Source organism: Camelina sativa, chromosome 11, assembly GCF_000633955.1.
Source record: "Camelina sativa cultivar DH55 chromosome 11, Cs, whole genome shotgun sequence".
NCBI lineage: Eukaryota > Viridiplantae > Streptophyta > Magnoliopsida > Brassicales > Brassicaceae > Camelina > Camelina sativa.
The window spans coordinates 4,400,720-4,427,581 of NC_025695.1; the positions used below are offsets into that span (position 1 = coordinate 4,400,720).

The following is a 26,862-nucleotide window of genomic DNA, read 5'->3' on the forward strand; positions in this document are numbered from 1 at the left end:
GCATTTCGCCAAGTACTGGAGCAGTTGACTTTTGTGGATGAGGACTGCAATAGTGTAAAGATCTGCCATGTACCAAAGTAGGAGGTATGCTTCTATAGGAAACCGGCCATAATGAGCAGGGTTCATATGGATGGTGGTAAGGAAGGGATAGGCTGGGTGGTAAACGAGGCCAAGAAGTGGACCCTGATCAAGACCATACCGATGTATATAAAGCTTTAGGAAACCATGCAGTGTCTCAATCCCTCTGTAGATCAATACATTGTCGAGTAACGATTCTCTTATTCCATGCGGCATATCGGCAATCTTTTTCCGCAGGTTATCTTCTGTTGGATTGTCTGGACTGAGGGTGTATATCATGGGTACTATTGTCAAGATTTGACGCTGAGTTCTTGAAAGAAAATCTGAGAGGAAGTTGTCTTTTCCTTTGATGTGTTTAACATCGAATTTCCACTGCGAAAACCAACTTGCCCACCTGAGTAACTGAGCTTGTGGTAGTACCTTCTACTTGAACTGAATCAACTTTGGAAAGGATGACATGTTCATCTCGATGAGGAAATGTTGGCCCACCAAATGAAACTCAAATTTTTCTATTCAAATTTTTCTATTCCTCTTTTGACAGCGAGTATCTCCTTATAAGTAGAATGGTAGTGTTTTTCGCTATCTTTGAAGACTCCACTTTTATAGCCACATATATGTCTTTTCCCCTTCTCGTCTTCTTCTAAGAGTATTGCTCCCCAATAGCAATCACTTGCGTCCGTCTGCAGAATTCTTTTTCCTTTTGCTGGGATTTTTAGTGCTGGTAAGGTTGTGGAAATTTTCTTCAATTCTTTTACTGCTTCTGTGCATTTCTGGCTCCAAGGAGGGGCATCTTTCTTGAGTTGAGCAGAGAGAATCGATCTGTGTTTTGCAAGACCATGAATGAAATCCGACATATAATTGACAATCCCCGGAAACTGTTGGACTTGCTTGAAAGATAGTCGTTCATCTGGAAATGTGAGGTTGGAGGTAGTATTCTCCCTTGGATATGTGCATTCACAGAAAATCAATCTCCGTTTCTCCGATCACCATTTTCTTCTCTGATAACATAATACCGTATTTCTGTACAATACCGTGGAACTTTGCCAATAACGAAGTGTGGGAATCTATGTTTGACGAGAATAGCAGAATATCGTCGATATACACCAGCGCATTTCGGAGGATAGGCTGGAATATCTTGATTATAGCTTTTTGGAATAATGAAGGAGCTACCTTTAGTCCAAAAGGCATGACTTTCCAGTGGTAATGGCGATCTGGTACACAAAATCCCGNCCAAAAGGCATGACTTTCCAGTGGTAATGACGATCTGGTACACAAAATCCCGTCTTTGGTCTGTCCTCTGGTTTGATTCCAAGCTGCCAAAATCCTGCTTTTAAGTCAAACTTGGAGAAGATTTGTGCTTGCGGGAGTTTTTGGAATAACACTTCTCTCTTTGGCAAAGGAAACTTGTCATCGGCAAGGAAATGGTTGAGTGGTTGATAGTTGATGACTAATCTGAGTTTTCCTCGCACCTGTTCAGCCCGTTTGTTGACGTAGAATGCTTCGCATGCCCAAGGTGAAGTGGTCTTCTCAATGAGGTCTTCTTTCTGGAGTTGGTCAATCTCTTCAAGTGCAAGATTGTAGTGATCTGGGTTCATTCCTGGGTGACTTGCTTTAGTTGGGTTGATATCTTCATTCTTCTTGAAGGGTAAGGATATGAAGAAATCTGGATTCTTCCATAAAGGAGATGAGCATTTTGTGAGAAACTCCGAATGAGATGTGGCGCAAGACGTCTTTGCAATTTCTTCTTTTATTGGATTAAGCATCTCCATAGGGTATAGATGAGACACCGTTGTCCAAGGTAGCAACTGATTTTTGTGTTTGAGACCTTTCGGGTGCCACAAAACTCTCCGAAGACTATGAAGGATGTCAAATCCAAGTATAAAGTCCTTTCCAGGGAGTTTAGAACCATATACTTTTGATTTAATCATGTATCCGGGGAAAAGTTGGATGTATATTGGCTTGCTGATAAGAGAGATATGAAATATCTGGCCGTTGGCTGCTTTGAAAGCGACTGAACATGAATTCCAATGTGAAGCTGGGAGGAGGTCTGGTTTGATGATGGATGCAGCAGCTCCAANCAAAATCCTGCTTTTAAGTCAAACTTGGAGAAGATTTGTGCTTGCGGGAGTTTTTGGAATAAGACTTCTCTTTTTGGCAAAGGAAACTTGTCATCGGCAAGGAAATGGTTGAGTGGTTGATAGTTGATGACTAATCTGAGTTTTCCTCACCTGTTCAGCCCGTTTGTTGACGTAGAATGTTTCACATGCCCAAGGTGAAGTGGTCTTCTCAATGAGGTCTTCTTTCTGGAGTTGGTCAATCTCTTCAAGTGCAAGATTGTAGTGATCTGGGTTCATTCCTGGGTGACTTGCTTTAGTTGGGTTGATATCTTCATTCTTCTTGAAGGGTAAGGATATGAAGAAATCTGGATTCTTCCATAAAGGAGATGAGCATTTTGTGAGAAACTCCGAATGAGATGTGGCGCAAGACGTCTTTGCAATTTCTTCTTTTATTGGATTAAGCATCTCCATAGGGTATAGATGAGACACCGTTGTCCAAGGTAGCAACTGATTTTTGTGTTTGAGACCTTTCGGGTGCCACGAAACTCTCCGAAGACTATGAAGGATGTCAAATCCAAGTATAAAGTCCTTTCCAGGGAGTTCAGAACCATATACTTTGGATTTAATCATGTATCCGGGGAAAAGTTGGATGTAAATTGGCTTGCTGATAAGAGAGATATGAAATATCTGGCCGTTGGCTGCTTTGAAAGCGACTGAACATGAATTCCAATGTGAGGCTGGGAGGAGGTCTGGTTTGATGATGGATGAAGCAGCTCCAGTGTCAAAATAGGCAATGACCGGTATTGGTTTATCATACTTGTTTGGGAAGATGTAGATCTTGGCATTTGGAGATGGTTGGGTTAGATACACCAATTCTTCTTGATGTGATTGCTCTACTTTGCAGAAATCGAATGTGTAGAGGTCAAACAACATGAACTGGTCGTCTCTATCGCTTTCATCTCCAGTATCCTCTTCTGAAGATTCATCTTCTAATTCCATACCCATTGCAAGAACTGTATCATCAGTTGGTTCATCATCAAGGGAAAAGATGGATTCAATATCTGAGTCGTCAATATCTTCAACTTGTGCCAAGTAGCCAAGGAGGTTGTCTCTCTTCTTCTTGTTAGGACATTGTTTCGCATAATGTCCCTTCTTCTTGCAGATGTAACATCTGTCTGATTTTTTGAAACCTCTTTGAGTTTTCTTCCTGAAGAATTTCCATTTCTTTCTAGAAGATAGCTTTGGATATTTCTTCTGCCACTTGCTTCTATAGCTCTTTTCTTTTCCATGACTTGTAGAACAATGGCATCTCTTGTCTCTGCATTTGATATTGAGTTCTGGCCGATCACATGCTTTTCCTAGAAGCTTTCCTTGTTCTTGAAGCTGTTTGAAAAACTTCTGGTGGTTGCATAGCTTTTCAAGGGCTGCCAGAGAAATTTGATATATTTCTCCAAGTGAAGCTTGGTTGAGAGGCATATTCTTGAGAGACAATATCCTTGACGTTTCATTTCCAAGTGGTTCTGGAAGTGAATTCAGGTACGCCTGCTTGAGGTTGACGTCATCTATCCCATTCAGGGCATAGAATCTCTTTGACATTCGCTCATAATGTCTTTCAAGATCCTTCCTCTTGAAGGAGCAGCATCTCATGCTAAGATACTCTTCTCTGGCTTGGATAGTATAATGATCCCATGTGCCGAGAAATTCATTGTGGATGTGTCCCACCAAGGCATCGATTGTTGGAGATTGTCGGATTTGTAATTGTCGATATTGGCCTAAGCTTATCCACCATTGCCTGAGACGTCCTTGGAATTTAGCCACCAGTTTATCAATCGATGTAGGCAAAATGGCTCCTGGGTTGAGTTGTTGTTCTGTTAGCCATGCATGCATCTCATATACTTTGTCGCGCCATTTTGAAGGGGGAACATCATCAAAAGAAAAACCCTTATGTGGTTCTGTATTAAACCGCAAATTTCCTTCTGTCTGATTTCGTCCAGTTTCTTGAGTTTCTTCATATACGTTTCCACCTTCACTTTCTACGTCTTCTTCAACCACAGCCGATGAGGCCATCATAAAAGATGGGATTATGACCTCATCATTTTCATTTTTTATTGGCGTCTTTTTCATCATACTTTCTTGAGAAATTTTTTGTTCTCGTTTTGCAACATTCTGAAGAAAAACAGTGATTGGATTAGCACGCTCCACCATGAATTGCGCTTTGCTGGTTTCGGGTTGATCTTGAGATTTTGATGTCTCGGTCAAAGGTTTGGGTGGTTCAAATATGGATTCCTTCCCTGTTCTTTTTTCTATTGGCTTTTTCTTTTTGGTAGACTGTTGTTCATAAACAACTTTTGTTGGTAAGAAGGAGGATGCTCCGAAAATACTTGGGTTTTGAGAAAAAGATAAAGATTGTGTTTGGGCTGTATAAGGTGGTGTGTAGATGGAGTATGGTGTGAAAAGATCATATGGCATTGGAGGTTGGGTTTTGGGTTGGTTTTGTAAGGAGTTTAGCTGAGCTTTAAGGAACTTTAGCTCAGGCTCTTTTTGGGACATGAGGGGAGAGTTTATGGAGACATTAGTTGCAAGGTGGAGAAGTTCTTGGTGGAGAGAGGTTATCTTTTTGGTTAGTTCTTTAATGAAAAGGTCCATGATGGTTACCTTTTTGTCAATCTGGCTTAGAAGATAGTTTTGGGTTGTGGCGTTCTCCAACTGCCAGTTCAAAGTTGCTTCTGCGGTGCTGATCTGCTTTACTGAGCCATCTGGGTTTTTAACATTTGGATTCCGGATTTTCCATGAGTGTTTTATATTGTTTTCTTCAAACTCTTTGGATGGAAATGGTGAATCCTGCTGTGATGGGAGTCCGAACATGTAACTTAGTTGTACCTCTTCTTTGTCAGGTTTTGTGGGAGTTGAACCACCTGAATACAATACATAGTATTCAAAATTCTTGGCTCTTTGTTCTCCGAGAAGGCCAACTTGTGTGTCTCCAGACTCAAATCGTTCTTTGAGGATTTGTTGTGTAGTTTTATTTTTTCTCCTTCGCCTTGGGGTGTCATCATCATCAGAACTATTCATCTGACAGTGTTGGCAATCACAAAAATCAAAGAATTTGTGGCCCTTTTCATCTTGAAAAGAGTAAATGGGATCTCCCAGCGAATCAAAAGATGAGATTGGAACACCATCTAAACGTGGATTGTTCTCCAAAGTTTGAGTTTCTTCAAAAGGAGTAATTATATTGATTTTTGTGCAGAAAGCCGTTGGTCTTGACTTTTCTTCTTGTTGCTTAAAAGCAATCTCTACAGCTCCATCTTTTCTCCTATGAATAGAAGAGTCCACCGATTGTATTGGGGTGCTACGGTCATGGAGCTTTTCGTAATTGGTAACCCATGATTCTCGAAGCAACTTGACAAGCTCATCTCTAGGAATCTGTCTAGGAATATGGATGCACGACGGGCTATGCTGGGATTCCAATTGTATGAGTAGCGCATCTTCAGTGTCTCTAGGGAGACTTAAGTCCATTGCATGATTTTGGACTCTATACGCCATTTGATGGTGAAGCGTTGCTGCATACGTGTTTCCAATTTGTGGAGCTCCTGTGATTTGCAGCTGGATTTGCATGTTCTGATATATTTGAGGGTCTTCCAATGCCACGTTGAAATTTGGGAAGAGGGTGACGAAAACAGTGCCAGCGTTTAGTGTTGTCTGGATAGTTGCAATACAAGCATGTTGGTATTCCTTGTATCGGGTGTCGAGGAGAGCTACCCGTGCTACAACTGGTAAGCCTTTTCTGCCATGGAGTGTTAGCGCCAAACGTATCGCTCCATAATGAAGATGGGTATATCCTTGAGTTCGCCAATGATGTATCATGCCTTCGTTGATTCTGAGAGGAATCATTTGTTTTGTTTCTGTCGCTGGAATGAGATGATGTTCTAACGGAGATGCTAGAACGAGCTCCTTTGCATTATGTTTGTTAGGGACAAACACTTGACGGATGACTTTTGGAAAAGTGGAATTTGGTTTAGTGAAAGCTTTGTAAGGATTAAGTAATGGGAGTTGGGTAATAGGAACTTTGCTATCATCACTCACATACTCTACTTCATATAAGTAATCAATCTTTTTAGAATTTGATCGTCGAAAAGAGGGAGTTTTAGACAAAGAAGATGAACTTTCCATAATATATGATAGAACCAGAAACCAAGACAGAATACTATAACTCTCTTCTAGCCATTGAAGTAATAACAATCCATAAGTTGTCTCCCTGTTTTTCTTTTACGTACCACGAATATAGAGAAATAAATCAAGAGGTGCTTAGCTACACAAACCGAGGCAACATATTTGCAACATAAAAAGCCTCAAGGTATTTCGAGCATTACAACCTCATAGAAATTTTTCTCCATACTGTTTTTTTTTAGCATAGTTAGATTTCTGATGTGGAGGATCCATTAATATGGCAACCACAGAGCATACTTTCATAATAGCATGGTAGAAGACAACGTCATGGCGTATTACCTTTCTGAAAGAGAAGAGCTAGAGTTTAGACTGCCATGGCTCTGATACCACAATTACACACACATAGTGGTACAACCACTTAGAAGATTTTTAGGATCAATGCTAAGTGTTTAGGAAGTATTTTAGAAAATGATTATATGAATATGTAAGGATATAAGAAAGATCTTTTACCAAGGGGATATATTTTATTATTGAAACAATCAAAGGATTACAAAGGCTCTTAAGACTCTCACACTCAAACTTACTCACTCCAGCTTGAATGAAACTTTTTACCAAGCCTTAGTATTTATATTACAAGTCTTAGGAAATATTACATAGAATATTCCTTACGATATTTTTATGCTTTATTTTACAACCCTCCATTTATTCTAACTCTCTACTTTATTTTACAACCCTCCATTTATTCAACCCTCCATTTACACACTTATTATTCTAACCATATACTTCACTATCATATATCACACACTTATTATTTATTTACAAGAAGACAGGACAGCTCATGGCTTGTAATAAAAACATCCTCGTCATTCATCACATAGATATGGTTCTTACTTTACAAGTTCTTGTATCGACTAATCACTTTTCATGACCATTGAAACATTTGGCATATTTCTGAGTAACAAATCAAGTATTGCCAGGTTGCTTTTGCAAGATAGTCTGCTTGGTGATTAGAAACTCGTTTTTATTATATGTGTAGGCCACTAACTTAAGAAAACATGCACAACATATTGCAAAATGATACATACCTTGGTGAAATTAATAAATTCGGTGTTAGAGTTTCATACTGCCATGTCAAAAAATTAGCTTTGCTGGAGAGATCTGAAGAGTGAGCTTGGAGAATTTCCACAATGCACATGCGACTAAGTATGCAAGAAAGCAGGGATGTGCTCCCTTTCTTCTCGATAAATTCCATGAAAACAAGTCATGAGAACAAATCAGAATAAGGAATCATTCAACATCAATTCACGACATATTTTCTGGATGAGCACAGCATATACAATTCTTCCAGACGGACAAACGTTACTCCATTTCAAACTTACCTTTCACCAGGCACAACGTTTATTTCCAGAAAGAATGAGTGTCATGGACTATGCCTTTGGAAAAGACCACCGAAAACAGAACCAGTGTAACTGGACCACCAGTTTGTTCTAAATCTATATATCAGAATTAACTTACAAAGCTAGTAAAAATTAAACATCGTAGGATCTACTGATCTACATCATGCAGTTCTAATGAAGTAACAAGAGCAGAGCAGACACAATACCACAAAAACGAGCACCGCAAAATATACCGAGTGAACTGTAAAGTGTAAAGAGAAATGAGAAACTACTCGATCTCGAAATGTTATCAGCAAAATTACCAACCAGAGTGTAAAACATATCTAAGAAACCTGCTTAAAGCATAGCTTTCAAGCCCTGTGGACAAAGCGACTCCAGGACACCTGAAACAAGCCACAATATCAAGATAAAAACAGCATAAATAGTCAGTTATGTTTTGAGGATGGACAAGCACGGTATTGCACCATTCAGATGGCCACGGGTGAAGTTGTAAACCCCAGCATCAGAGTTAACCTCTAGAAGCAAAAGATCTGCATGCCCCGAACAAGGCAACACTGTTCCTGAAAAATGCAGGGGGAAATCAATAATGTCCAGAGGGATGACTAGGAAACTCACACCTTTATGCAACACATTTCATAGAGCTACATGTAGGAGCACTCAACAGATCAGACATTCAGACTTCATATTGCACTGAAGCAAAATCCACATAATACTGTTTCTGACACTATTGACCCATCTTAACACAAAAGTATGCCAAGTCAACACGAAACGAGTAACATAAAATCAAAGTAAAAATAAATATTACAGAACTTATATACAGAAGACAGTACCATATAAACAGCCCTTCAAAATATGACATCTCAGAGTATGAATACATGAATTGTGCTTTAACTTCCTTCAGGAATTACAATAAAGGAAACTAAGGGAAATCTGACAAAGCAATAGAAATGAACCTCGGAAATTTTCATTCTAATGAGAGTTTTCATACATACTTGTATTCTGCTGTCTATACACTTCAAATCCACTGGAAAAGAACAATATATGACAGTTGATTCCACATTGCAGGAAAGTATGTCCAAGACAAGTAGATCAGACTTGACCATAAGAATCAAAAAGAAAAAAATGGATTCTGATTGATACTAACAAAATTGACTGCGGGTACCAGTAGATATCAAGTTTCTTACCTCCATCAAATGTTCATCATCTGATATATTAAGAGAAAGACGAAGATCAGTTAACGACACTTCTTGCTCCCAACTTAGGGGACCAGAAGAAAATAATTCCCCCAAAGTACTGCGGTAAGTATATAGTTCAGACCTACAGGACCTTCCTGCTCCATCACGAGCTGATGAAAGTGTCCTCCTTGCTTCTTCCTCGAGGCCACAAGAAGATTCAGCATCGCTGCTACATGAGTCTGATTGGTTACTAGAGTCATCTAGCATACAAGGTGGCATATTACTCTCATCATAACTAGTAGCACTACAACTACCAACCGAGCATGCATCACTATCAGAATAACCATCAGCGTCTAAGCTTCCTGCACGAACACTCTCACTAAACCCTTTTGATCTTACCCTGACGATTTGACTGCAACCAGTTTTGTGGTTGTTAAATGAAGCTTGCACGTGAGATTTACCACCCCTACTTTCAGGTCGGCAAGCAAAAGCATCTACCTTTTGCAGTGATGAGGCAGAAAATCGGTGCTTCTGTCCCTCTTTTTCCAATGATCGTATCTTCTTAGGTTTTCCTGTGCATGATTCAGCACATTCAGACCAGTTGTAGGGTGACGGCCTCTTCAATACTCTAGCAGAGACAACACTTGGCTCATGGACGAGTTTGCTGTTCGTATGGGGCTGTAGCTTCTGATGTACGTCTGATCCAGTCAGTGTGGATGACTTCACAGAACCTGATATCTGAGAAAATGAAATACAAAGCCAGTTAGTCAACGTGTTCATTAGCAGACTAGTTGAAAATATTTCAAACAAACAATATCATAACGGGACTATGCAAATTTGGAAGTGAAAGCAAAATATCTATAAAAGCAATTACCTTTCCGATTGCAACCCATGTCTCATCTTGCCACGACTGTCGGACCCTGAGGTTAACTTGATGAAATGTAAATTCGGCTGGAGTCCCAAGTAACCGAACCAAATAGTAGTTTCCACATAACTCCTCTCGAACAGTGGCAGCTTTCCACGAATGGTTATCAAGAACTTCCACCAGTTCACCAGTCTCCCATCTGTGAACATCCACATGCGGAGGACACGGCCTAATGATCTTCCTGGGAACTCTCACCGTCACGGTATCCTCCTCGTGTTCAAGTTGGAAAGAGCAATATCTAACATTGTAGGTATGTCCATTACCCGAAATAATCTCAGCACAACGCCACGCACCATAAGGTGCTTCTTTGTTTGTAAACACCTCAACTCGACTTCCTTTTCTGAATCTCATGATAATACCTGCAACAAGAACAAAAGAACTCCATATATTAGCGCTGCGATCTCAGACTACCAAACAACCAAAACAGAAGATACAATCTTAAAAGACATATTTCAAATAAACTCCGCTAATTTATAAACACAGGAACACAGATCGTAAGAAGCTTCAACAAAATCAATAAAAATTAGTCGTAAAGAACAAACATAAACGCGATCATTCACAGGAGATATAATCTAAGCAAGATTAATCCAAAATTTATTTCAAAACATATAACAAAAAATCATAAAATCAAAAAAAAAAAACAGCGATCCAGTTTTGTTTGTTTGGGAAGATCAAAGGATGAACAGAAGCAACATCAAAAAAAAAATCAACCAGGAAAAGAAAAAAAGAGAGAGAGAAAAATTGAACAAAGAGATTACCTTCTGTAATGTCTGAATGAGAATTTGATCTCCACCGTGAAGCTTTTGAATTGCTCTCTTGATTGATTTTCTCAGAGATCGTGATCGAAACAAATTGGAAGAGAAATTGGGGGATTAGGGTTTCGGGTAATGGAGATATGTGAAAACAAATTTGGGCGTTAAGAAAATTTATATATTTCGTTTTTTTTTTTTTTTTTTTTTAATAAATAATAAATTGTTACTGTATAATTTAATTTTTTGACGTGGGATTTAAGTTAAAATCTTTTAAACCAGAAATAGTGAGACAACCCATAATCTTAATTACGGTTCGATTTGTAAAAGATTAATATAACTCGCTTGCTTATAGCGTGGACACGCGCGTTAATTGTAATTTTAAAGCTTTGATAATACAGATACGTCCTTTAATTTTTATAAGCTTTAACGAATTAATTTTTATAATTTTACAGTTATTTTCATTCTGCAGAAAAATTGATATATGTATAGTAGTAGTGCACTCAAGTCTATCTCCTTTGGTTACGCAATTAATATATTTGTCCACCTTATGGAATTTTTACAATATAACACTATTATCAAAAGCTATTTTGTAGCCTTTAATTCTAATTGATTAAAATTATCTGAAACTAAGGGAAACCTTTGATTCATCTAATCCCTTGAATACAAAAATGTCAACATGCAGGGTTTTTTTTTGTTTGTTTGTTTGCTGGATGTGTGCTTAGACATTAGTTGTTTGGTAAATAATTAGGTAGTATTATTATTAATTAATTATCTTCGATTTATAAAGAAACTACATAGAAAGACGTTGTTAAGCTGTGGTGGTTTAGTTTGAAAGTTCAACCAACCATCGGAGTCTTCTATTCTAGATTTTTAGTTTGAAACTTGGTAAAAGCTATCTATGTTTATAAAATATGAGTCTTTATTATTATTTCATTCTGTTTTGTTATATTTTTTTTTGGTTGTTGTTGTATTTTGTCGTCAATTATGATCAGCTTGTATTATAAGACTTTTCACTTGATAGAGTCATACATTTGGGAAAACAAAAGCGTTTTATTAGAAAATGTATATTGGAAGGGAAAGTGTAAACAAGCTTCTCAAGTGGGGTAACGTGTTTGGGAATATCCGCAATAGGAGGTTATCGACGACGTAAACATTCTCCTCATCTCTCTCTTTTTAAGTTGCTTAAGAATAATTTCAAAGTTACTTAATTCTAAAAAATATTATTTTAATTTGTTCATAATATAATCTAAAAACAATGATAAATGTAAAGAGACGTGAGTAAGAGTACAACACCAAACTCGTACCTTAAAGCCATCATATTCTCTTTTCTTGAGTTGAGTTCGTTAAAAAAAAGAATACAAAGTCTGCGGACTTGAAATGGCTCATGAATGAGAAATTTGTAACCCAATTGTTTTTTTTGTTCTTACTAACTTTTTGGAGTATTTTTAAATTTTATGTTGTATAAAGCCTTTGGTTTGGGAATAATACCAACCAAATTCGAACCTAACAAATATTTCAATAATTTGAAGACCAGTTATAGGCACAGGGTTGTTGTCTGACCCTCTGCTTTCCGTTCAAAACCTTATTGACAGGAATTCTAATTCCTGGGACATGACTCTCCTTTCGGCTACTTTTATACTGGAAGATGTTGCTTTGATTTATGCCTTACTGTTGCGGTTACCCGATAAACCGGATTCGTTAGGTTGGCATTTTACAAAGTCAGGAAACTATACGGTTAAGTCAGGGTACCATCTCCTTCGGTCTTACACCGCGGTTTCGGCTGCTCCGTCGGTGGTCGGGCCGAACTATGTACCTCTTCAGGCTTTTGTGTGGAAAATCCGGTGCCCGCCAAAACTTCGTCATTTTATGTGGCAAGTGATTTCGGGTTGTGTGGCAGTTACAACTAACTTACGGAAACGTGGAATAAATTGTGATTCAGGGTGTGGTCTTTGTGGATATGAGGAAGAGACGATAAATCATACTCTTTTTGAGTGCCCGCCAGCCAGACAGGTCTGGGCTCTATCACAGTTTCCGACGGTACAGGGTGCTTTCCCGTTGGAATCGATTTTCACAAATATGGATTTTCGTTTTTGGCGTTTCAAGGACGTTCCTTTGCAGGATAGATTCCCATGGATTTTGTGGTATATTTGGAAAGCACGTAATGATAAACTTTTTAGCAACTTGGATTCCAACCCAGTAGCAATACTGCGGTTAGCGGAGGATGAGGCTAACGCTTGGTCTCTGGCTCAGACAGAGGTTGTAGGACAAGAGGTGGATCACCCTTTTTTGGGTATATCTTCTGATGGAGGCATCAGAGTTCCAAGGTTTTCTCGGCCAACCTCGAGCTTTCTATGCTTTGTGGATGGTTCATGGAAAGCGACGGACCAGTTCGCCGGTAGAGGATGGTTCTGTGTTTCGCCCAGGGGGACGAAACCACTATGGGAGCATCTAATCTTCGTCGAAGTCTCTCCCCTCTTCATGCGGAGATCGAGGCCCTTATCTGGGCAATGCGATGTATGATTGGAGCAAACAATCAATGTGTCGTTTTTCTCACTGATTGCTCTGACCTGGTGAAGATGGTGTCTTCGCCTTCCGAGTGACCAACTTTCATACCTTATTTGGAGGACATACAAGCCATACAAGCGGATAGAGAGGAGTTTACTTCATTTTCTTTAGTCTATGTCTCTCGCATTCAGAATGATAAAGCGGATAATTTGGCTCGACGTGTTCGTTCAGTTCCGCATTTAGTTACCTTTGTTAACAATTTTCCTTCACATTGGCTTGTTTGAGTCAATATTGTAAGCTGTTGTCAAAAAAAAAAAAAAATAACAAGTACATTGATTTTTGCCCGAGTGTTTTCTATTTTTATTTCACCTAAACATTAGTTTGTCCACTTCTTCTTATATCCTAAAGATGTTCATACAAAAATAACCATTTTATGGTTGAGCTAGTTTTAGAAGATGTATCTACTATATAGATAGATGGCAAAAGTTAGACTCGTCTATTTTGAGTGTAGCATTGGATAATAGCATATAAAAAGTCAATGTATTAATTAACTAAAGTATAATTCCTATGTCAAAGGGCTAATTACTGACTTGGTAAAACTCGTTTGGTATAAAATAACTACGACAAGTCGTTTGGTATGGATTTAGCTATTGTCGGATTCGGGTGTACATACTGCCGGGTAACCCGTATTGAAATAGTCAAGTCTAGCAAAAGGTAAAGGACAAATGATCTGAAAGATCGTTACACTATTTTGATGTCCCTCTAGAAAGCCCAAACACAACTTATTTGTTCGGCCATCGAATATCATACAAGACAGTGTTCCACTAATCAATCAAACCGGTCAATGAGGTCAAAATCAGAGAACCATGCTAAACCAGTTTATCATGGTCCTTACAAAACCAATGTGCATGTAGGTGCAACGTGCAAACATTTCTAAGTGAGTTCATATAAATCTATAGCTAACATTTCTAATCTTGATCTATTACTACAACATTATAGAACTACGAATAAGAGACCTAAACTGCAACCTTGACCTCTAAATTCATCTCCAATCCAATAATTCCAACCATACTATAAATCTCATCAGATTTCGGGTGAGACTTATCACCTGAAGAGAAACCTTGCATCGTTAAAGACCCTTCAGTGTCACCAACATCGATCCAACTGAATCCAGCTTCTTTACTCACATTTTTCTTCCTCATCGCTTTCCTAATTTCTGCAGCTTTATCCCACTGTTCTCTCTCTGCATAGATGTTATACATCTGAACGTAAGAACCCGACAATTCCGGTTTCATCTTCATTGCAAGCTCAGCCACTTTTGCTCCCATTGTAACATTCCCGTGCAGCCTACAAGACCCGAGCATGCTCTGCAACATCGACTCTCCTGGTCCTCCAGGAACCTCACTCATAAGCTCCTCTGCTTCTTTTAATCTCCCAGCTCGGCCAAGCAAATCAACCATACATGAGTAATGCTCATGACACGGCTCCAGATTGTAGTCTTGGATCATCATGTTGAAAATCTCATAGCCTTTGTCTACCATACCTTTTCTGTTACAAGCTGTTAACACGGAGAGAAAAGTGATTAGGTCTGGTGCTACATTTTCTTTTCTCATCTGGTGGAACAAGTTCATCACGGAATCAAAATCACCGTGGCTTGAATAGGCTGATATTATCGATGTCCAAACAAATTGGTTCCTTTGAGACATCTCGTTAAAGACTTTCTCAGATTCATTGATGTTCCCACGCTTGGCGTACATATCAAGAAGCGCGCTTGACACAACAGGACAACTATTTAAACCCAATTTCAGTAAATGAGCATGGCAACGCTGACCGTGCTTTACAGATATATCCTCTGCAAAAGCTATTGCATTCAAGACACTTCCGAAAGTGTATTCATTTGGCATTGTTTCTGCTGCTGCTAATAAGAACATCTTGAGAGCTTCATGTGAGAATCCATTCTGGGCAAATCCAGATATCATAGCATTCCAGGAAATAATCTCCCGAAAAGTTATATCATCAAAAGCCTTTTTGGCATCTTCCAAAGCATCAAACTTGGCATACATGGTGATGAAACTGTTGCCTACAGATGGTTCTGAAACAAAACCAGTCTTGATGCATAGCCCATGAACTTGAAGCCCTTCTTTGATTTGCTCATTGCACTTCAAGGCATTGATCAATCCAACAAATGTGACCTCGTTTGGGTAAACTCCATCTAACCGCATCTTATGAAAGATGGACACAGCATCATCTTTATTCGCGGAAATCATCGTTGTCCAAGAGACAACATTACGCTCAGTCATTTGGTAAAACACTGACTTCACAGCTTCTAAAACCCCACACATAGAGTACCTTGACATCAAAATATTACCAACTTCCACAAGTGTTTCATAACCTCTTTTTATGCACAAACCATGGATTTGCCTGGCCAGCTTCAGGTCAGTTTCGTGACAACAAGTTGTAATCACGCTAGTAAAAGACACATGATCAAGCTCCACACCTTCTCGCATCATTTCCCTAAACACAGTCACTGCCTCAACCCCGAAACTGCCACCTTGAGAAAGTCCTGACAATAAAGAGTTCCATGAAATCATATCCTTAAGTGGCATTTCATCAAAAACTCTCCGAGCTCCTCTGAAACTCCCAGACCGTGAATACATTGTAATAAAGGAGTTTCCAACAACAAGATCAGACTCTAATCCGGATCTCACCACAGTAGATTGCAACTGCAACCCTAAACAAAAGCCTTCAGAGCCAACACAGTAGCTAAGAGCAGTGGAATAAGTGAATGCATCGAAAACAACTCCATTTGATTTCATCCTAACAACAAAATTCAGAGCAACGTGATAGTCATCAAACCCAGAGAGTATAGTGTTCCAAGAAACAACATCAGGGTCAACTAGATTCTCAAATATGCATAAGGCATTGTCAAATCTACCAGCTTTACGGTACATACCCATTAAAGCGTTTGGAACACAGACAAAGGAAGTAAACCCAGAAGTTGTGGAGAACCCGTGGATTTGACAACCGCGTTTCAAGTCTCCACGACATGCTTTAAGCGCAAGACATACAGTGACCTCGTCCATAACATTGCGACCACGAAAACCCAGCTGGAAATTTTCCTTGAAGATCGCAAGAGCTTGTGCCGGAGAGTTTCTCCGTAAGGAATCACTGATTGTACGGTTAATGGAAGTTGTCGCATATCTTTGGGAACTTCCATCGAACAACTTGTGGGCAATTCTATAAGGAGAGTAAAATTTGTGAAAAAGTAACGATTTTGAGCGATTACAGTGTAGATAACTCAGAAGGGTCATGAGAAGCAAGCAAAACTAGTTGGATCCTTGTTTTTTAACTACCACTGAAGTAATAATATCGGAGAAGAAGAGAGGTTAGAGCCACGGTGATGAACAGAGACTTTCAGAGCAAAGTAGAGTTTGTTTCTGAGGGCAAACTTGTAAATAACGATTGAGTTAGAGGGCAATACGGAGAAGCTGGAGTTTGTTCTTTTTAAAGCATCGGCTAGGTTTTTTTTTGGTCTCCCAGCTCAGTCATTATCATCCTGTGGTTCTCCGTGCGTATTTCTCAGGTAAAACCCTAGCGATTCACGCCCTGAGTCGTCTTCGTTGCTCTTCGTATTTCTCCGATTTTGCAGTCTCTAGCTGGAATTTTGATGTCAAAAGTATACGTTTCTCTAATGTGTTCTTTAGAATTTGCACGTTTCTTCACTGATATGATCGTTTTAGTGTATTCGAGATGGCTTACGAGTTTCTTTTTCTTGAAACGTTAAGGTCTGTGTTAGTTCTGAGTAGTTTGTGGTCATGGGTTTGTTGTAGAACTTGTAATTTTGGATGGATTGCTTGACGAATTATTATCTATGTTCTCATTGTTGAGCTCATGAAAATCTCGTTTCTGCAACGGCATTGTCATTAGTTGATGGGCTTATGACTTTTTATAACTTTCCGGTCATTAGGCACTGACTTTAGAGTTGGTTTTACTGATTTGCGGCCAGTTGTTGTGTGGGTTTTAGGTTTTTTCAGTGCTATAAATTGTCTGTCTTCGAAGAAGGGGAAACTATTTGCCTAATGATCTTTCTTCTGCTGGTTTTGTTAAGCAGTATTCTTCATGACTATTTAATATTCTGAGTCTCTTTTGTGTCTGTGTTTTCTTTTTCAGGGCATAACTTCATAAAGCTTGAGAAATTCCCAATAACATGGCAAAAAAGAAGAATCCGCAAGTTTTTATGGATGTATCCATTGATGGAGATCCAGCTGAGACTATGGTTTTTGAGGTACCATAGTTTTTGGCTATATTAATGTTCACTTTCTTGTGTGTTTCCCTGGTTAGACAAAAGTGTTGATAATATAAACTTTGTTTCTTTAGCTTTTCCCTGAAGTCGCTCCCAAAACATCCGAGAATTTCCGTGCACTATGCACAGGTTTGTTTTCTGTCCGGTTAAGCTTGTTGCTTCCGGGCAAGCATATAAATTTGACTGTTGGCTTTCCTTAACCTTGACACTTATTTCTATTTTATAAAATCTGTATAGGGGAGAAAGGCATTGGACCCAGAAGTGGAAAACCTCTGCATTACAAAGGATCCTTTTTCCATAGAATACTGAAAGGTTCCTCAGCACAGGTTTCTATCTGCATTTCTCAATTATTGATATGACGTTTCAGTCTTATACTTTTAGTTTTTTCTCAACATTGGTTGGATGCTCGTCTTTTAGTTCGTTGCTGTTCTCTATGCTGTAGGATACAGGTCTGATCGCCACACCTGCTTTTCATGTGATATAGTTTTAAGGTTGTACTACTAGTTGTTTATGCTCAAACGTTAGGCCTTCCTCATGCAAAGAGTACAGTTTATGTACAAATGAATTCACGGTTGCTACTAGTCTAACAACCTTTTTTGGCTTCTTTTTTTCAGGCTGGTGACTTTGTGAATCGAGATGGTATGTACACTTACTGTTCAGTTTTGCTTCTGACATATATCAAATACAGCCATCGGCTACATTTATTGATCTTCTATCTATGGCACACAGTTTGTGGCTTATTAACTGTGCTGGCAAAACTAAATTTCATTCATGTAAACATACCATTAAACTGTGATAACCTATTGGGTGCATGGAACTGCATTCACTAGATTCCTATGGGGATTCTCGAATTTATTAGATAGTACCCAATATGTTATGCAGTGAACATTAGAAAGTTCATTATCCTCTGACAGACTTGTATATATTATCCACTTTCCAGGTACTGCTGGGGAAAGCATATATGCCGGAAAATTTCCAGGTTGGTTACCACTGCGCTCTTTATCAGCGATCTCTTTTCAATTACCCCATCAATATTTAAGAGGCTAGAAAGTCTATTGTCGTCGGTGTGATATCTCATTTCTTAATATTGTATTAACAAACAATATTTCATTTTGGAGGCATTGCTTTACTGATTAAGCGCTTGTCTCTTTATTAAGATCACATCTTTTACTTGTTCTTTTGAAATATGTTACTGAGTAGCAAAATCAATTTCTGATGTTGTCAGATGAGTCACCAAAACTAAGGCATGAAGAGGCTGGTCTTTTATCAATGTCTGTTGCTGACCGTGACAAGTTTGGATCACACTTTCATCTAACCTTCAGGCCAAATCAGCAGCTTGATAGGTTTCCTTCTCATTGTTACTTTCTTATTTCCGAAGTTGTGGACTTTTCTTTTGGACATTGCGTTATTTCTGACTGTTTTATATTTTCACCAGAAGTAATGTTGTTTTTGGAAAGCTTATTCAAGGGAAAGAGGTATTAAAAAAAATTGAACGTGCGGGTGATGAGGAAGGTAAACCTACTGTCAGTGTGAAGATAATCCGTTGTGGAGAAAATTCTGGAGGTACGGATATTCTACTATTGGTTACTGCTACATATGTCATGATTTCACAATCATAACCTATACACGTCATTGCATGATATGTCCATGCAGATAAGAAGATTGATAGTGATGGTCGGAAAAAGGGAAAGCACAAGAAATCTTCACGTGAGAGAAGGAAGAAGAGGCGAAGACACTCTTTATCTGAGTCAGAGAGCTCTTCAGATTCTGAGACGGATTCCTCAGAATCTGTTAGTGAGTCAGATTCAGATTTGTCTATATCTTCCGACCTTAGTTCTTCGAGCCATGAAAGACAGAAGAAGAGGAGAAGAAGTTCTAAGAAAGAGAAACACAGACGGTCAAAAAGAAGAGATAAGCGCCATGAGAAAAAGCGAAGGCTTAAGAGATCGAAACGCAAATCAAGAAGGTAGAAGTCTTGTACACTTCACTTGTTTATAGCCATAGTATCTGTGTCAATGCTAGTTGCTGCTTAGGAGAAACCTATGTTATTACTGGTCATTTTAACTAAGTTTCTGAAATCCAATAGGATGTAAGCGTCTTGTCCCTCCAGGATGTAATAATTTGGTAGGGCGTCCTACCAATAGTTTGCTTAAATGGTTGTGCTCCTGAGTTATTGACTTGTGTTCTGCAACTTTGTAGGTCCCTAGACAATCTTACAGGTGAAGACAGTAATAGTGGAAGTGAAGCAAGTTTTAGTGATGCCAATGTTGAAACCGGAGCAAAAAAGAAGAAGCCCAGAGTCTCTCGTAGAACAGGTACTCTCTAAAACTCAAAGACTTTTGGCTCATGCAGTTAATTTTTTTTCTTAATTGGTCCACCCAAAATTAAGAATAATGGATGTGATAGAATATTTCAGTATCAATTTGCCTTTCGTTGAAGCATTGTGCTGATCATGCGGCTGCGGGTTCATATTTTTGCTGACATTTTATTGTACCGATTTCTGTAGTAAGTTTAATAATGTTTCCATACACTTAACATTCTGTTTTTGGCTGCAATATTCAATCAGGTAGTTTTGCTCTTCACCTGGACAAAAGGGAGGGACCAGATTTGCTTGACAAGGATGGTGGTGAAGCGCCCTCGGGAAACAATGGAATTTCTGATAGGCAACCTGATATTGTCGATGACCATCCTAGCAAATCTAGGTCTTGGTTCTATTCTCTCTATTACCTCAGTTAATTGCTTATCTTTCTCTAAATCAATATGGGATCTTATTAAAAGTTGATGTGCAGGAGCCGGAGCTTGAGTCCTAAGAGGACAGTGAGTAGGAGCATGAGTATTAGTCCTCGGAGGAGTCAGAGTAAGAGCCCGAGTTTAAGTCCTAGACGGAATGGGGTCAGAAGTCCTGCTAAAGGTAGCCGCCAAGTGAAGAATTTGACAAACTGTAAAAGAGAAAGCCCAGGGAGTGACGAGAAAGGCAGACATGGTAGAAGGAGCCCTACCAAAAGTGTTAGTAGAAGTCCGGTGCGGATGAAAAGGGGAAGAGATATTAGTAGAAGTCCGTCAAGGAGTATAAGCAGAAGTCCACTGAGGGTCCCCAAAAGGGTGATCAGCAGAAGTCCAGTGAGAGGTAGGATTGCCAGAAGCCACAGCAGGAGCCCTGTAAGATCTGCATCTCATGGGACCCTTGGGAGGGGCCCACTAAGAAGCTTAGCAAGAAGATCACCTATCAGAACTCCAGCCCGATCTTCTAGAAGAAGCCTAAGCCGGAGTCCCATTCGGTTATCTAGAAGAAGCCCGAGCCGTAGTCCTATTCGGTTATCTAGAAGAAGCTTAAGCCGGAGTCCCGTTCGATCACCTAGGAGATCAGTCAGCAGGAGTCCAGTTCGATCATCTAGGAAGAGTGTGAGCAGGAGTCCGGTTCGTTCATCCAGGAGAAGTATCAGCAGGAGTCCAGTACGATTATCTAGGAAGAGTGTGAGTAGGAGTCCTGTTCGACTGTCCAGGAGAAGTATCAGCAGGAGTCCTGTTAGAGGAAGAAGAAGAATTAGCAGAAGTCCAGTTCCGGCGAGGAGGAGTGCACGGCCTAGATCTCCTCCTTCTGGTCGCAGAAGAAGTTTGTCAAGAAGTGCTTCTCCTGATGGGCGCATCAGGAGAGGGAGAGGAGTTAGCCAGAGATTCTCATACGCCCGTAGATCCAGAACTAGTCCATCTCCTGATCGATCTCCTTATCGCTTTAGTGATAGAGTTGACCGTGACAGGTGGATAGCCTGCACCCAATAGAATTACCTTTTCTGTTACACACTCCTGTGCTGAACCTTCTTTTTGTAATGTCTTCTCTGTAGATTTCGAAGTCACAGAAGGTTTTCACCAAGACGGTTTAGAAGCCCACTAAGACGAAGAACACCTCCAAGGTACTTACTTATCCTCCTCTTAGAAGCCATTTGTTTCGGTTTATCTTTAACATCTAAAAGTCTCATGATTAGAAGACTAAATTTGGCGATCTAAATAAAAATAAAATTAGTCGTTGATTTCACTACTCGAAAATATTCTCAGGTATAGAAGAAGAAGCCGTTCTGTATCCCCTGGTCCCCGCTATCGCAGCCGGCGGTACAGCCGCAGCCCTAACCGTAGTCGTTCACCACCTTATAGAAAGAGAAGGTCACCATCTGCTAGCCGTAGCCCGAGTCCATCCAGATCAAGATCAAAATCATATTCAAAATCTCCCATTGGGACCGGGAAAGCAAGATCACCATCCAAGGCAAGGTCACCATCGAAGTCGGATTCGTCATCCTCGGATGGGAGCTCAGGTGGGGAAAAGCGACTAGTAGCCTATGATTAATAAATAAAAGGAACCTCGATCGAGTGTTTGTTCTTTTTACTCAAGAAGAGATGTTAAAGAACGTAAGTAGTTTACTTGTGTTTACATATATGCATTGTCTTCTGCGTGTGTGTTTTGTTTGATGATGCTCCAATATTGTTATATCTATATGTTGCCGACAAATGTTTTACTTCCATTATTCGTTGCGGAGTTTATTTTGGTTCAGTAATAAACTTTGACATATTATTAGCATATTTATAAAATGTTAAATGGTTTTTTATTGAAAGTTCAATTATAACATAATAAGTCAATATTACAAAAGATGGGATTTGCAAATTCGCCCGTAACTTGTTAAGTAAACAATTAGAACCTAATCACACTACAAGCTAATTTTTGGTGAGCACCGACAGGTGATGGGGAAAAAAAAAAAGAACAGGCTGTTACCAGAGCCGACAACGTGGCTTCTTTTATTTTTTTTTTGTTAATCCAACAATCATAATTTGTCTTGTACTAATCTGATTTTGCCACGTCACGTCCTAAGCTGGCGCGTCTAGTGGGGGAAGCCAACGGCTCACTTCAAAAAGCAGAGAGAGTCAGAGATAACATAAATCGAGCTGAGCCGAGCTAAACGGTGGGAGAGGAAGAGGCTACCGTCACCTTCTCTACTTGTCATTATTTAAATATTAATTAAGTAAAAAAAAAAAAAAAGAGAAGAAAAAACACACTCTTCTTGCGATTAAATAGGCAAATCAGGATTTGTAGAAGAAGCCTTGAGATCAAAGAGAGAGAGAGAGAGAGTGACACAGGATAGTCTGTGAGCATCTCTTTTTTTTTTTTTTTAAGTAGATTGGGTTGTTCGAAGATGCCGTATTGAATCGGCGAACAAATTTTTCCAATTGAATTTTGTAATCTCTCATCTGTGTGTCGGTGGCTGCTGCTATGGAGCCCAGTTCCGGCTTGGTTGCTGGATCCTACCGGAGAAACGAGCTTGTTCGGATCCGACATGAATCTGACGGAGGGGTTCGTTCCATCCTTTTTTTTGCTTCTTTTTTAGTTTCTTCATCTGAGATCTCTCATCCAGATTTTTCTATTTCTAAATCTTGTCGCTTTTGGATCCAAAATTGGATCATCTAGACCTCAGATTCCGATCTTTTTTATTCGTTTTCACTTTGATTTCGTTTCAGTTTTAGTGTAGAGTTAGTTAGTGTCAGTTGATCCAGTGTCTGAAATTGGAAACTTTTATGCTCTTTCTTCAATTCTAGTAGTAGTGATCTATCAATTAAATGTCGCATCTGCTATTTTAATTTTGCTTTATTTTAACCTCTTATGGAAAGTGTCGGTGGGTTCAGTTTAGGATTCTTTGAATTTAATTCGTCATCTTCGCTTAGCTAAATCTTTACTCGCTTATTGAGATTTAGCTCAACACTAGATCTCGTTAGTTTCTGCATGGGATAATATAATGCAATGACTGTGACTAATCTTAATTCAGATCTGCTTTAATTTAGAGATGGTTGTTGTTTAATTGTTTTGTTTTAGATCCATGATGATCTTCTTTTGGTAGTTTTTTTTTTTTTTTTTTTTTNATGACTAACAATGATGCAATGTTTTGTCAAAGTGCAGACCAAACCTTTGAAGAATACCAATGGCCAGATTTGTCAGATCTGTGGTGATGATGTTGGACTAGCTGAAACTGGGGATGTTTTTGTCGCTTGTAATGAATGTGCTTTCCCTGTGTGTCGACCTTGCTATGAGTACGAGAGGAAAGATGGAACTCAGTGCTGCCCGCAATGCAAGACTAGATACAGACGACACAGGGGTCAGTAGTCTTTATTTTTTTCTTTCTTTCCGGCAATTGCTATGTATGAATTTTCTGTTTTGTTTCATTTCTTGAACAACTTTTTGAAATGCTGCAGGGAGTACTCGTGTTGAAGGAGATGAAGATGAGGATGACGTTGATGATATCGAGAATGAGTTCAATTACGCCCAAGGAGCTAACAAGGCCAGACACCAACGCCATGGCGAAGAGTTTTCTTCTTCCTCTAGACATGAATCTCAACCAATTCCTCTTCTCACTCATGGCCATGCGGTAGGGACCTTCATTTTCGCTTTACACTCTAGACTGATTTGTTTCTTTTATTTTTAATTGTTTAATTGGATATTTTTAACTTACTTTTCACATTAATGTTAAATGTGATCAGAAAAGTTTCTAATATTGTTAGTTGTGTCTGTTTTTTAATAGATTGTTGACCTTTTTTCTATACACAGGTTTCTGGGGAGATTCGCACGCCTGATACACAATCCGTGCGAACTACATCAGGTCCTTTGGGTCCTTCTGACAGGAATGCTATTTCATCTCCATATATTGACCCACGGCAACCTGGTATTCATCTATTTTTTCTTTGTGCACTTGGTTTTGATGTGATTCTTATTTATTTTTACAACGTTTATATTTTTGCGTACTGTAACTGATAGATCTCGGTAAAAATTGCAGTCCCTGTAAGAATTGTGGATCCGTCAAAAGACTTAAACTCTTATGGGCTTGGAAATGTTGACTGGAAAGAAAGAGTTGAAGGCTGGAAGCTGAAGCAGGAGAAGAGTATGTTACAGATGACTGGTAAATACCATGAAGGGAAAGGAGGAGAAATCGAAGGGACTGGTTCCAATGGCGAAGAACTCCAAATGTAAGTTGAAGTACTACTAGACCACAAAATTTGTTGTCCAACTCAAAAAGCTCTGCTAATATTCAGTCTTGATTTATGATTTTGTCTTGATTGAAATAATTAAGCATCGGCTTTGTTATATTCTTATATTATGATTCATATTTGAGTTTTTTTTGGGTTTCCTTCCACTCAATTATGGTTCTCGTACGTACAGGGCTGATGATAAACGGCTTCCTATGAGCCGTGTGGTGCCTATCCCATCTTCTCGCCTAACCCCTTATCGGGTTGTGATCATTCTCCGGCTTATCATCTTGTGTTTCTTCTTGCAATATCGTACAACTCACCCTGTGAAAAATGCATATCCTTTGTGGTTGACCTCGGTTATCTGTGAGATCTGGTTTGCATTTTCTTGGCTTCTTGATCAGTTTCCCAAATGGTACCCCATTAACAGGGAGACATATCTTGACCGTCTCACTATAAGGTTGGTCTTTAAGTTTATGAATTCCCTACTCTTATCTCTCTCTTTTTTGTACTAACTTGATATGTTGTTGATTTTTCCTTGACAATTTAATTTCATTTTAGACAATTACATTTGGATATTGATTATGATATATGTATATCTTTCAAAAAGGTTGTGACTGGAAATCTTGAAATTTAGTAGAATATCTTCTCTGAATTACTTAAAAGGTGAAGTTTCGGACTAAATTATGATAGAAGCATGTCAAATGAAGTTCCTACTGAGAATAAAGCTTAGTTAGCATATTGATTCTATTTGACGGTTTAATTTTGGTGTTGTAATTGTAGATATGATCGAGATGGTGAACCATCACAGCTCGTTCCTGTTGATGTATTTGTTAGTACAGTGGACCCATTGAAAGAGCCTCCACTTGTTACAGCGAACACAGTTCTCTCGATTCTTGCTGTGGACTATCCGGTAGATAAAGTAGCTTGCTATGTTTCAGATGATGGTGCAGCTATGCTTTCCTTCGAATCCCTATCTGAAACCGCTGAGTTTGCAAAGAAATGGGTACCATTTTGCAAGAAATTCAACATTGAACCTAGGGCCCCTGAATTTTATTTTGCCCAGAAGATAGATTACTTGAAGGACAAGATCCAACCTTCTTTTGTTAAAGAGAGACGAGCTATGAAGGTCAGTTGAAAAGTCTACCTGCTTCTCATCCATTTGACAAACTAGACTTTACTGACTTTTTCCTTGGTTTGTATTGACAGAGAGAGTATGAAGAGTTTAAGGTGAGGATAAATGCTCTTGTTGCCAAAGCACAGAAAATCCCTGAAGAAGGCTGGACAATGCAGGATGGTACTCCTTGGCCTGGTAACAACACTAGAGATCATCCTGGAATGATTCAGGTACAGTGAGGCAATCCCTTAATTATTTGAGCGAGAATAAGGAAAAAGCAAAAACTTTACATTGTTTTATTTCATATTCAGGTGTTCTTAGGCCATAGTGGGGGTCTGGATACCGATGGAAATGAGCTGCCTAGACTCATCTATGTTTCTCGTGAAAAGCGGCCTGGATTTCAACACCACAAAAAAGCTGGAGCTATGAATGCTTTGGTTTGTTAAACCTTCAAACTCCTATTGTGTCCTCGATTTTTTTCTTGTTCGCTACCTAGGAAATTTTCTCTTGTCTAGTTGTTGCGTCACATTCTCTTTTTCTAGTAGTAAATGTGCTATCTACTAATCTAGCATCTCTTTACATTGACAGATTCGTGTTTCTGCTGTTCTTACCAATGGAGCATATCTTTTGAATGTGGATTGTGATCATTACTTCAACAACAGCAAGGCTATTAAAGAAGCTATGTGTTTCATGATGGACCCTGCTATTGGTAAGAAGTGCTGCTATGTCCAGTTCCCACAACGTTTCGACGGTATTGATTTCCACGATCGATATGCCAACAGGAATATTGTCTTCTTTGATGTGAGTTTCACTCCCTCATTCCTAGACACTCTGTTTTGTTCATAATTTTGTAGGATTTACTCGTTTCTGCTGTGGGCTAACTTGGATATTTGTTATCTTGGGCAGATTAACATGAAGGGGTTGGATGGTATCCAAGGTCCAGTATATGTGGGTACTGGTTGTTGTTTTAATAGACAGGCTCTATATGGGTATGATCCTGTTTTGACGGAGGAAGATCTAGAACCAAATATTATAGTGAAGAGCTGTTGCGGCTCAAGGAAGAAAGGAAAGAGTAACAAGAAGTATAACTATGAAAAGAAGAGAGGCATCAACAGAAGTGACTCCAATGCTCCACTTTTCAATATGGAAGACATCGATGAGGGTTTTGAAGGTTTGATTGAGCTTACAGTGTAATAACATCACTTCTTTATGTGATGTAAAATCTCACAATTCTTGTTTATGCAGGTTATGATGATGAGAGGTCTATTCTAATGTCCCAGAAGAGTGTAGAGAAGCGTTTTGGTCAGTCGCCGGTATTTATTGCAGCAACCTTCATGGAACAAGGCGGCATTCCACCAACAACTAATCCTGCTACTCTTCTGAAGGA

The 26,862-nt window shown here is 39.2% G+C and overlaps 4 protein-coding genes and 1 pseudogene across 14 annotated transcripts in view; 2 read left to right on the forward strand and 3 right to left on the reverse strand.

Annotated features, from left to right (window-relative positions):
- Window positions 5,006-6,305, reverse strand: LOC104727614 (annotated as a pseudogene).
- LOC104721588 lies at window positions 6,818-10,698 on the reverse strand. 9 transcript variants are annotated; one of them, XR_757044.2, is made up of 6 exons: window positions 10,558-10,698; window positions 9,749-10,158; window positions 8,884-9,612; window positions 8,164-8,259; window positions 7,682-8,082; window positions 6,821-7,536 (listed from the first exon to the last, which is right to left on the reverse strand). XR_757044.2 is itself a non-coding variant. In XM_019231511.1 (5 exons), the coding sequence occupies exons 2-4, from the start codon at window positions 10,148-10,150 to the stop codon at window positions 8,715-8,717; spliced, it is 1,140 nt and encodes a 379-aa protein (XP_019087056.1). In that variant the 5' UTR covers window positions 10,151-10,158; window positions 10,558-10,698; the 3' UTR covers window positions 8,170-8,259; window positions 8,692-8,714. The 9 variants fall into 9 exon arrangements, 5 of the variants coding, with proteins under 5 accessions (XP_019087056.1, XP_019087057.1, XP_010437910.1 ...); XR_002033849.1 differs by having other exon boundaries at window positions 6,821-7,298; window positions 7,388-8,082; XR_757046.2 differs by having other exon boundaries at window positions 6,818-8,082; window positions 8,164-8,253.
- On the reverse strand, window positions 13,715-16,187 carry LOC104721590 (pentatricopeptide repeat-containing protein At4g32430, mitochondrial). Its single transcript, XM_010439609.2, has 2 exons — window positions 16,010-16,187; window positions 13,715-15,873 (listed from the first exon to the last, which is right to left on the reverse strand). Exons 1-2 carry the CDS (start codon window positions 16,102-16,104, stop codon window positions 14,073-14,075), a joined length of 1,896 nt encoding a protein of 631 aa, XP_010437911.1. The 5' UTR covers window positions 16,105-16,187; the 3' UTR covers window positions 13,715-14,072.
- LOC104721591 (peptidyl-prolyl cis-trans isomerase CYP95) lies at window positions 16,590-21,918 on the forward strand. 3 transcript variants are annotated; one of them, XM_010439610.2, is made up of 14 exons: window positions 16,590-16,639; window positions 17,227-17,341; window positions 17,434-17,488; window positions 17,597-17,685; window positions 17,974-17,998; window positions 18,300-18,338; window positions 18,585-18,702; window positions 18,795-18,922; window positions 19,013-19,325; window positions 19,559-19,674; window positions 19,926-20,061; window positions 20,149-21,117; window positions 21,202-21,270; window positions 21,413-21,918. In XM_010439610.2, the coding sequence occupies exons 2-14, from the start codon at window positions 17,264-17,266 to the stop codon at window positions 21,696-21,698; spliced, it is 2,421 nt and encodes an 806-aa protein (XP_010437912.1). In that variant the 5' UTR covers window positions 16,590-16,639; window positions 17,227-17,263; the 3' UTR covers window positions 21,699-21,918. The 3 variants fall into 3 exon arrangements, with proteins under 3 accessions (XP_010437912.1, XP_010437913.1, XP_010437914.1); XM_010439611.2 differs by having other exon boundaries at window positions 18,798-18,922; XM_010439612.2 differs by lacking the exons at window positions 16,590-16,639; window positions 17,227-17,341; window positions 17,434-17,488 and adding an exon at window positions 17,802-17,850 and having other exon boundaries at window positions 17,595-17,685.
- Window positions 22,404-26,862, forward strand: part of LOC104727615 (cellulose synthase A catalytic subunit 1 [UDP-forming]) — a gene marked incomplete in the record, with an annotated part of 13,278 nt that continues 8,819 nt past the window's right edge. Inside the window, 12 exon segments of the mRNA XM_019232625.1 lie at window positions 22,404-22,697; window positions 23,298-23,493; window positions 23,591-23,763; window positions 23,943-24,057; window positions 24,169-24,358; window positions 24,552-24,818; window positions 25,142-25,487; window positions 25,568-25,705; window positions 25,787-25,912; window positions 26,064-26,276; window positions 26,382-26,646; window positions 26,721-26,860. Coding sequence (XP_019088170.1) covers window positions 22,617-22,697; window positions 23,298-23,493; window positions 23,591-23,763; window positions 23,943-24,057; window positions 24,169-24,358; window positions 24,552-24,818; window positions 25,142-25,487; window positions 25,568-25,705; window positions 25,787-25,912; window positions 26,064-26,276; window positions 26,382-26,646; window positions 26,721-26,860 — 2,250 coding nt within the window.

Excerpts from the sequence above, each read along its gene's own strand:
- LOC104721591 (XM_010439610.2), top strand. The coding sequence starts at position 17,264 with ATGGCAAAAAAGAAGAATCCGCAAGTTTTTATGGATGTATCCATTGAT. Across the intron at positions 17,489-17,596 it reads TTTCCGTGCACTATGCACAG|GGGAGAAAGGCATTGGACCC; the intron begins GTTTGTTTTCTG and ends AAATCTGTATAG. Across the intron at positions 18,923-19,012 it reads TTGTGGAGAAAATTCTGGAG|ATAAGAAGATTGATAGTGAT; the intron begins GTACGGATATTC and ends ATGTCCATGCAG.
- LOC104721590 (XM_010439609.2), bottom strand. The coding sequence starts at position 16,104 with ATGTCGTGGAGACTTGAAACGCGGTTGTCAAATCCACGGGTTCTCCAC. Across the intron at positions 15,874-16,009 it reads TGTTCCAAACGCTTTAATGG|GATGAAATCAAATGGAGTTG; the intron begins GTATGTACCGTA and ends TTTTGTTGTTAG.
- LOC104721588 (XM_019231511.1), bottom strand. The coding sequence starts at position 10,150 with ATGAGATTCAGAAAAGGAAGTCGAGTTGAGGTGTTTACAAACAAAGAA. Across the intron at positions 9,613-9,748 it reads CATGGGTTGCAATCGGAAAG|ATATCAGGTTCTGTGAAGTC; the intron begins GTAATTGCTTTT and ends TCATTTTCTCAG.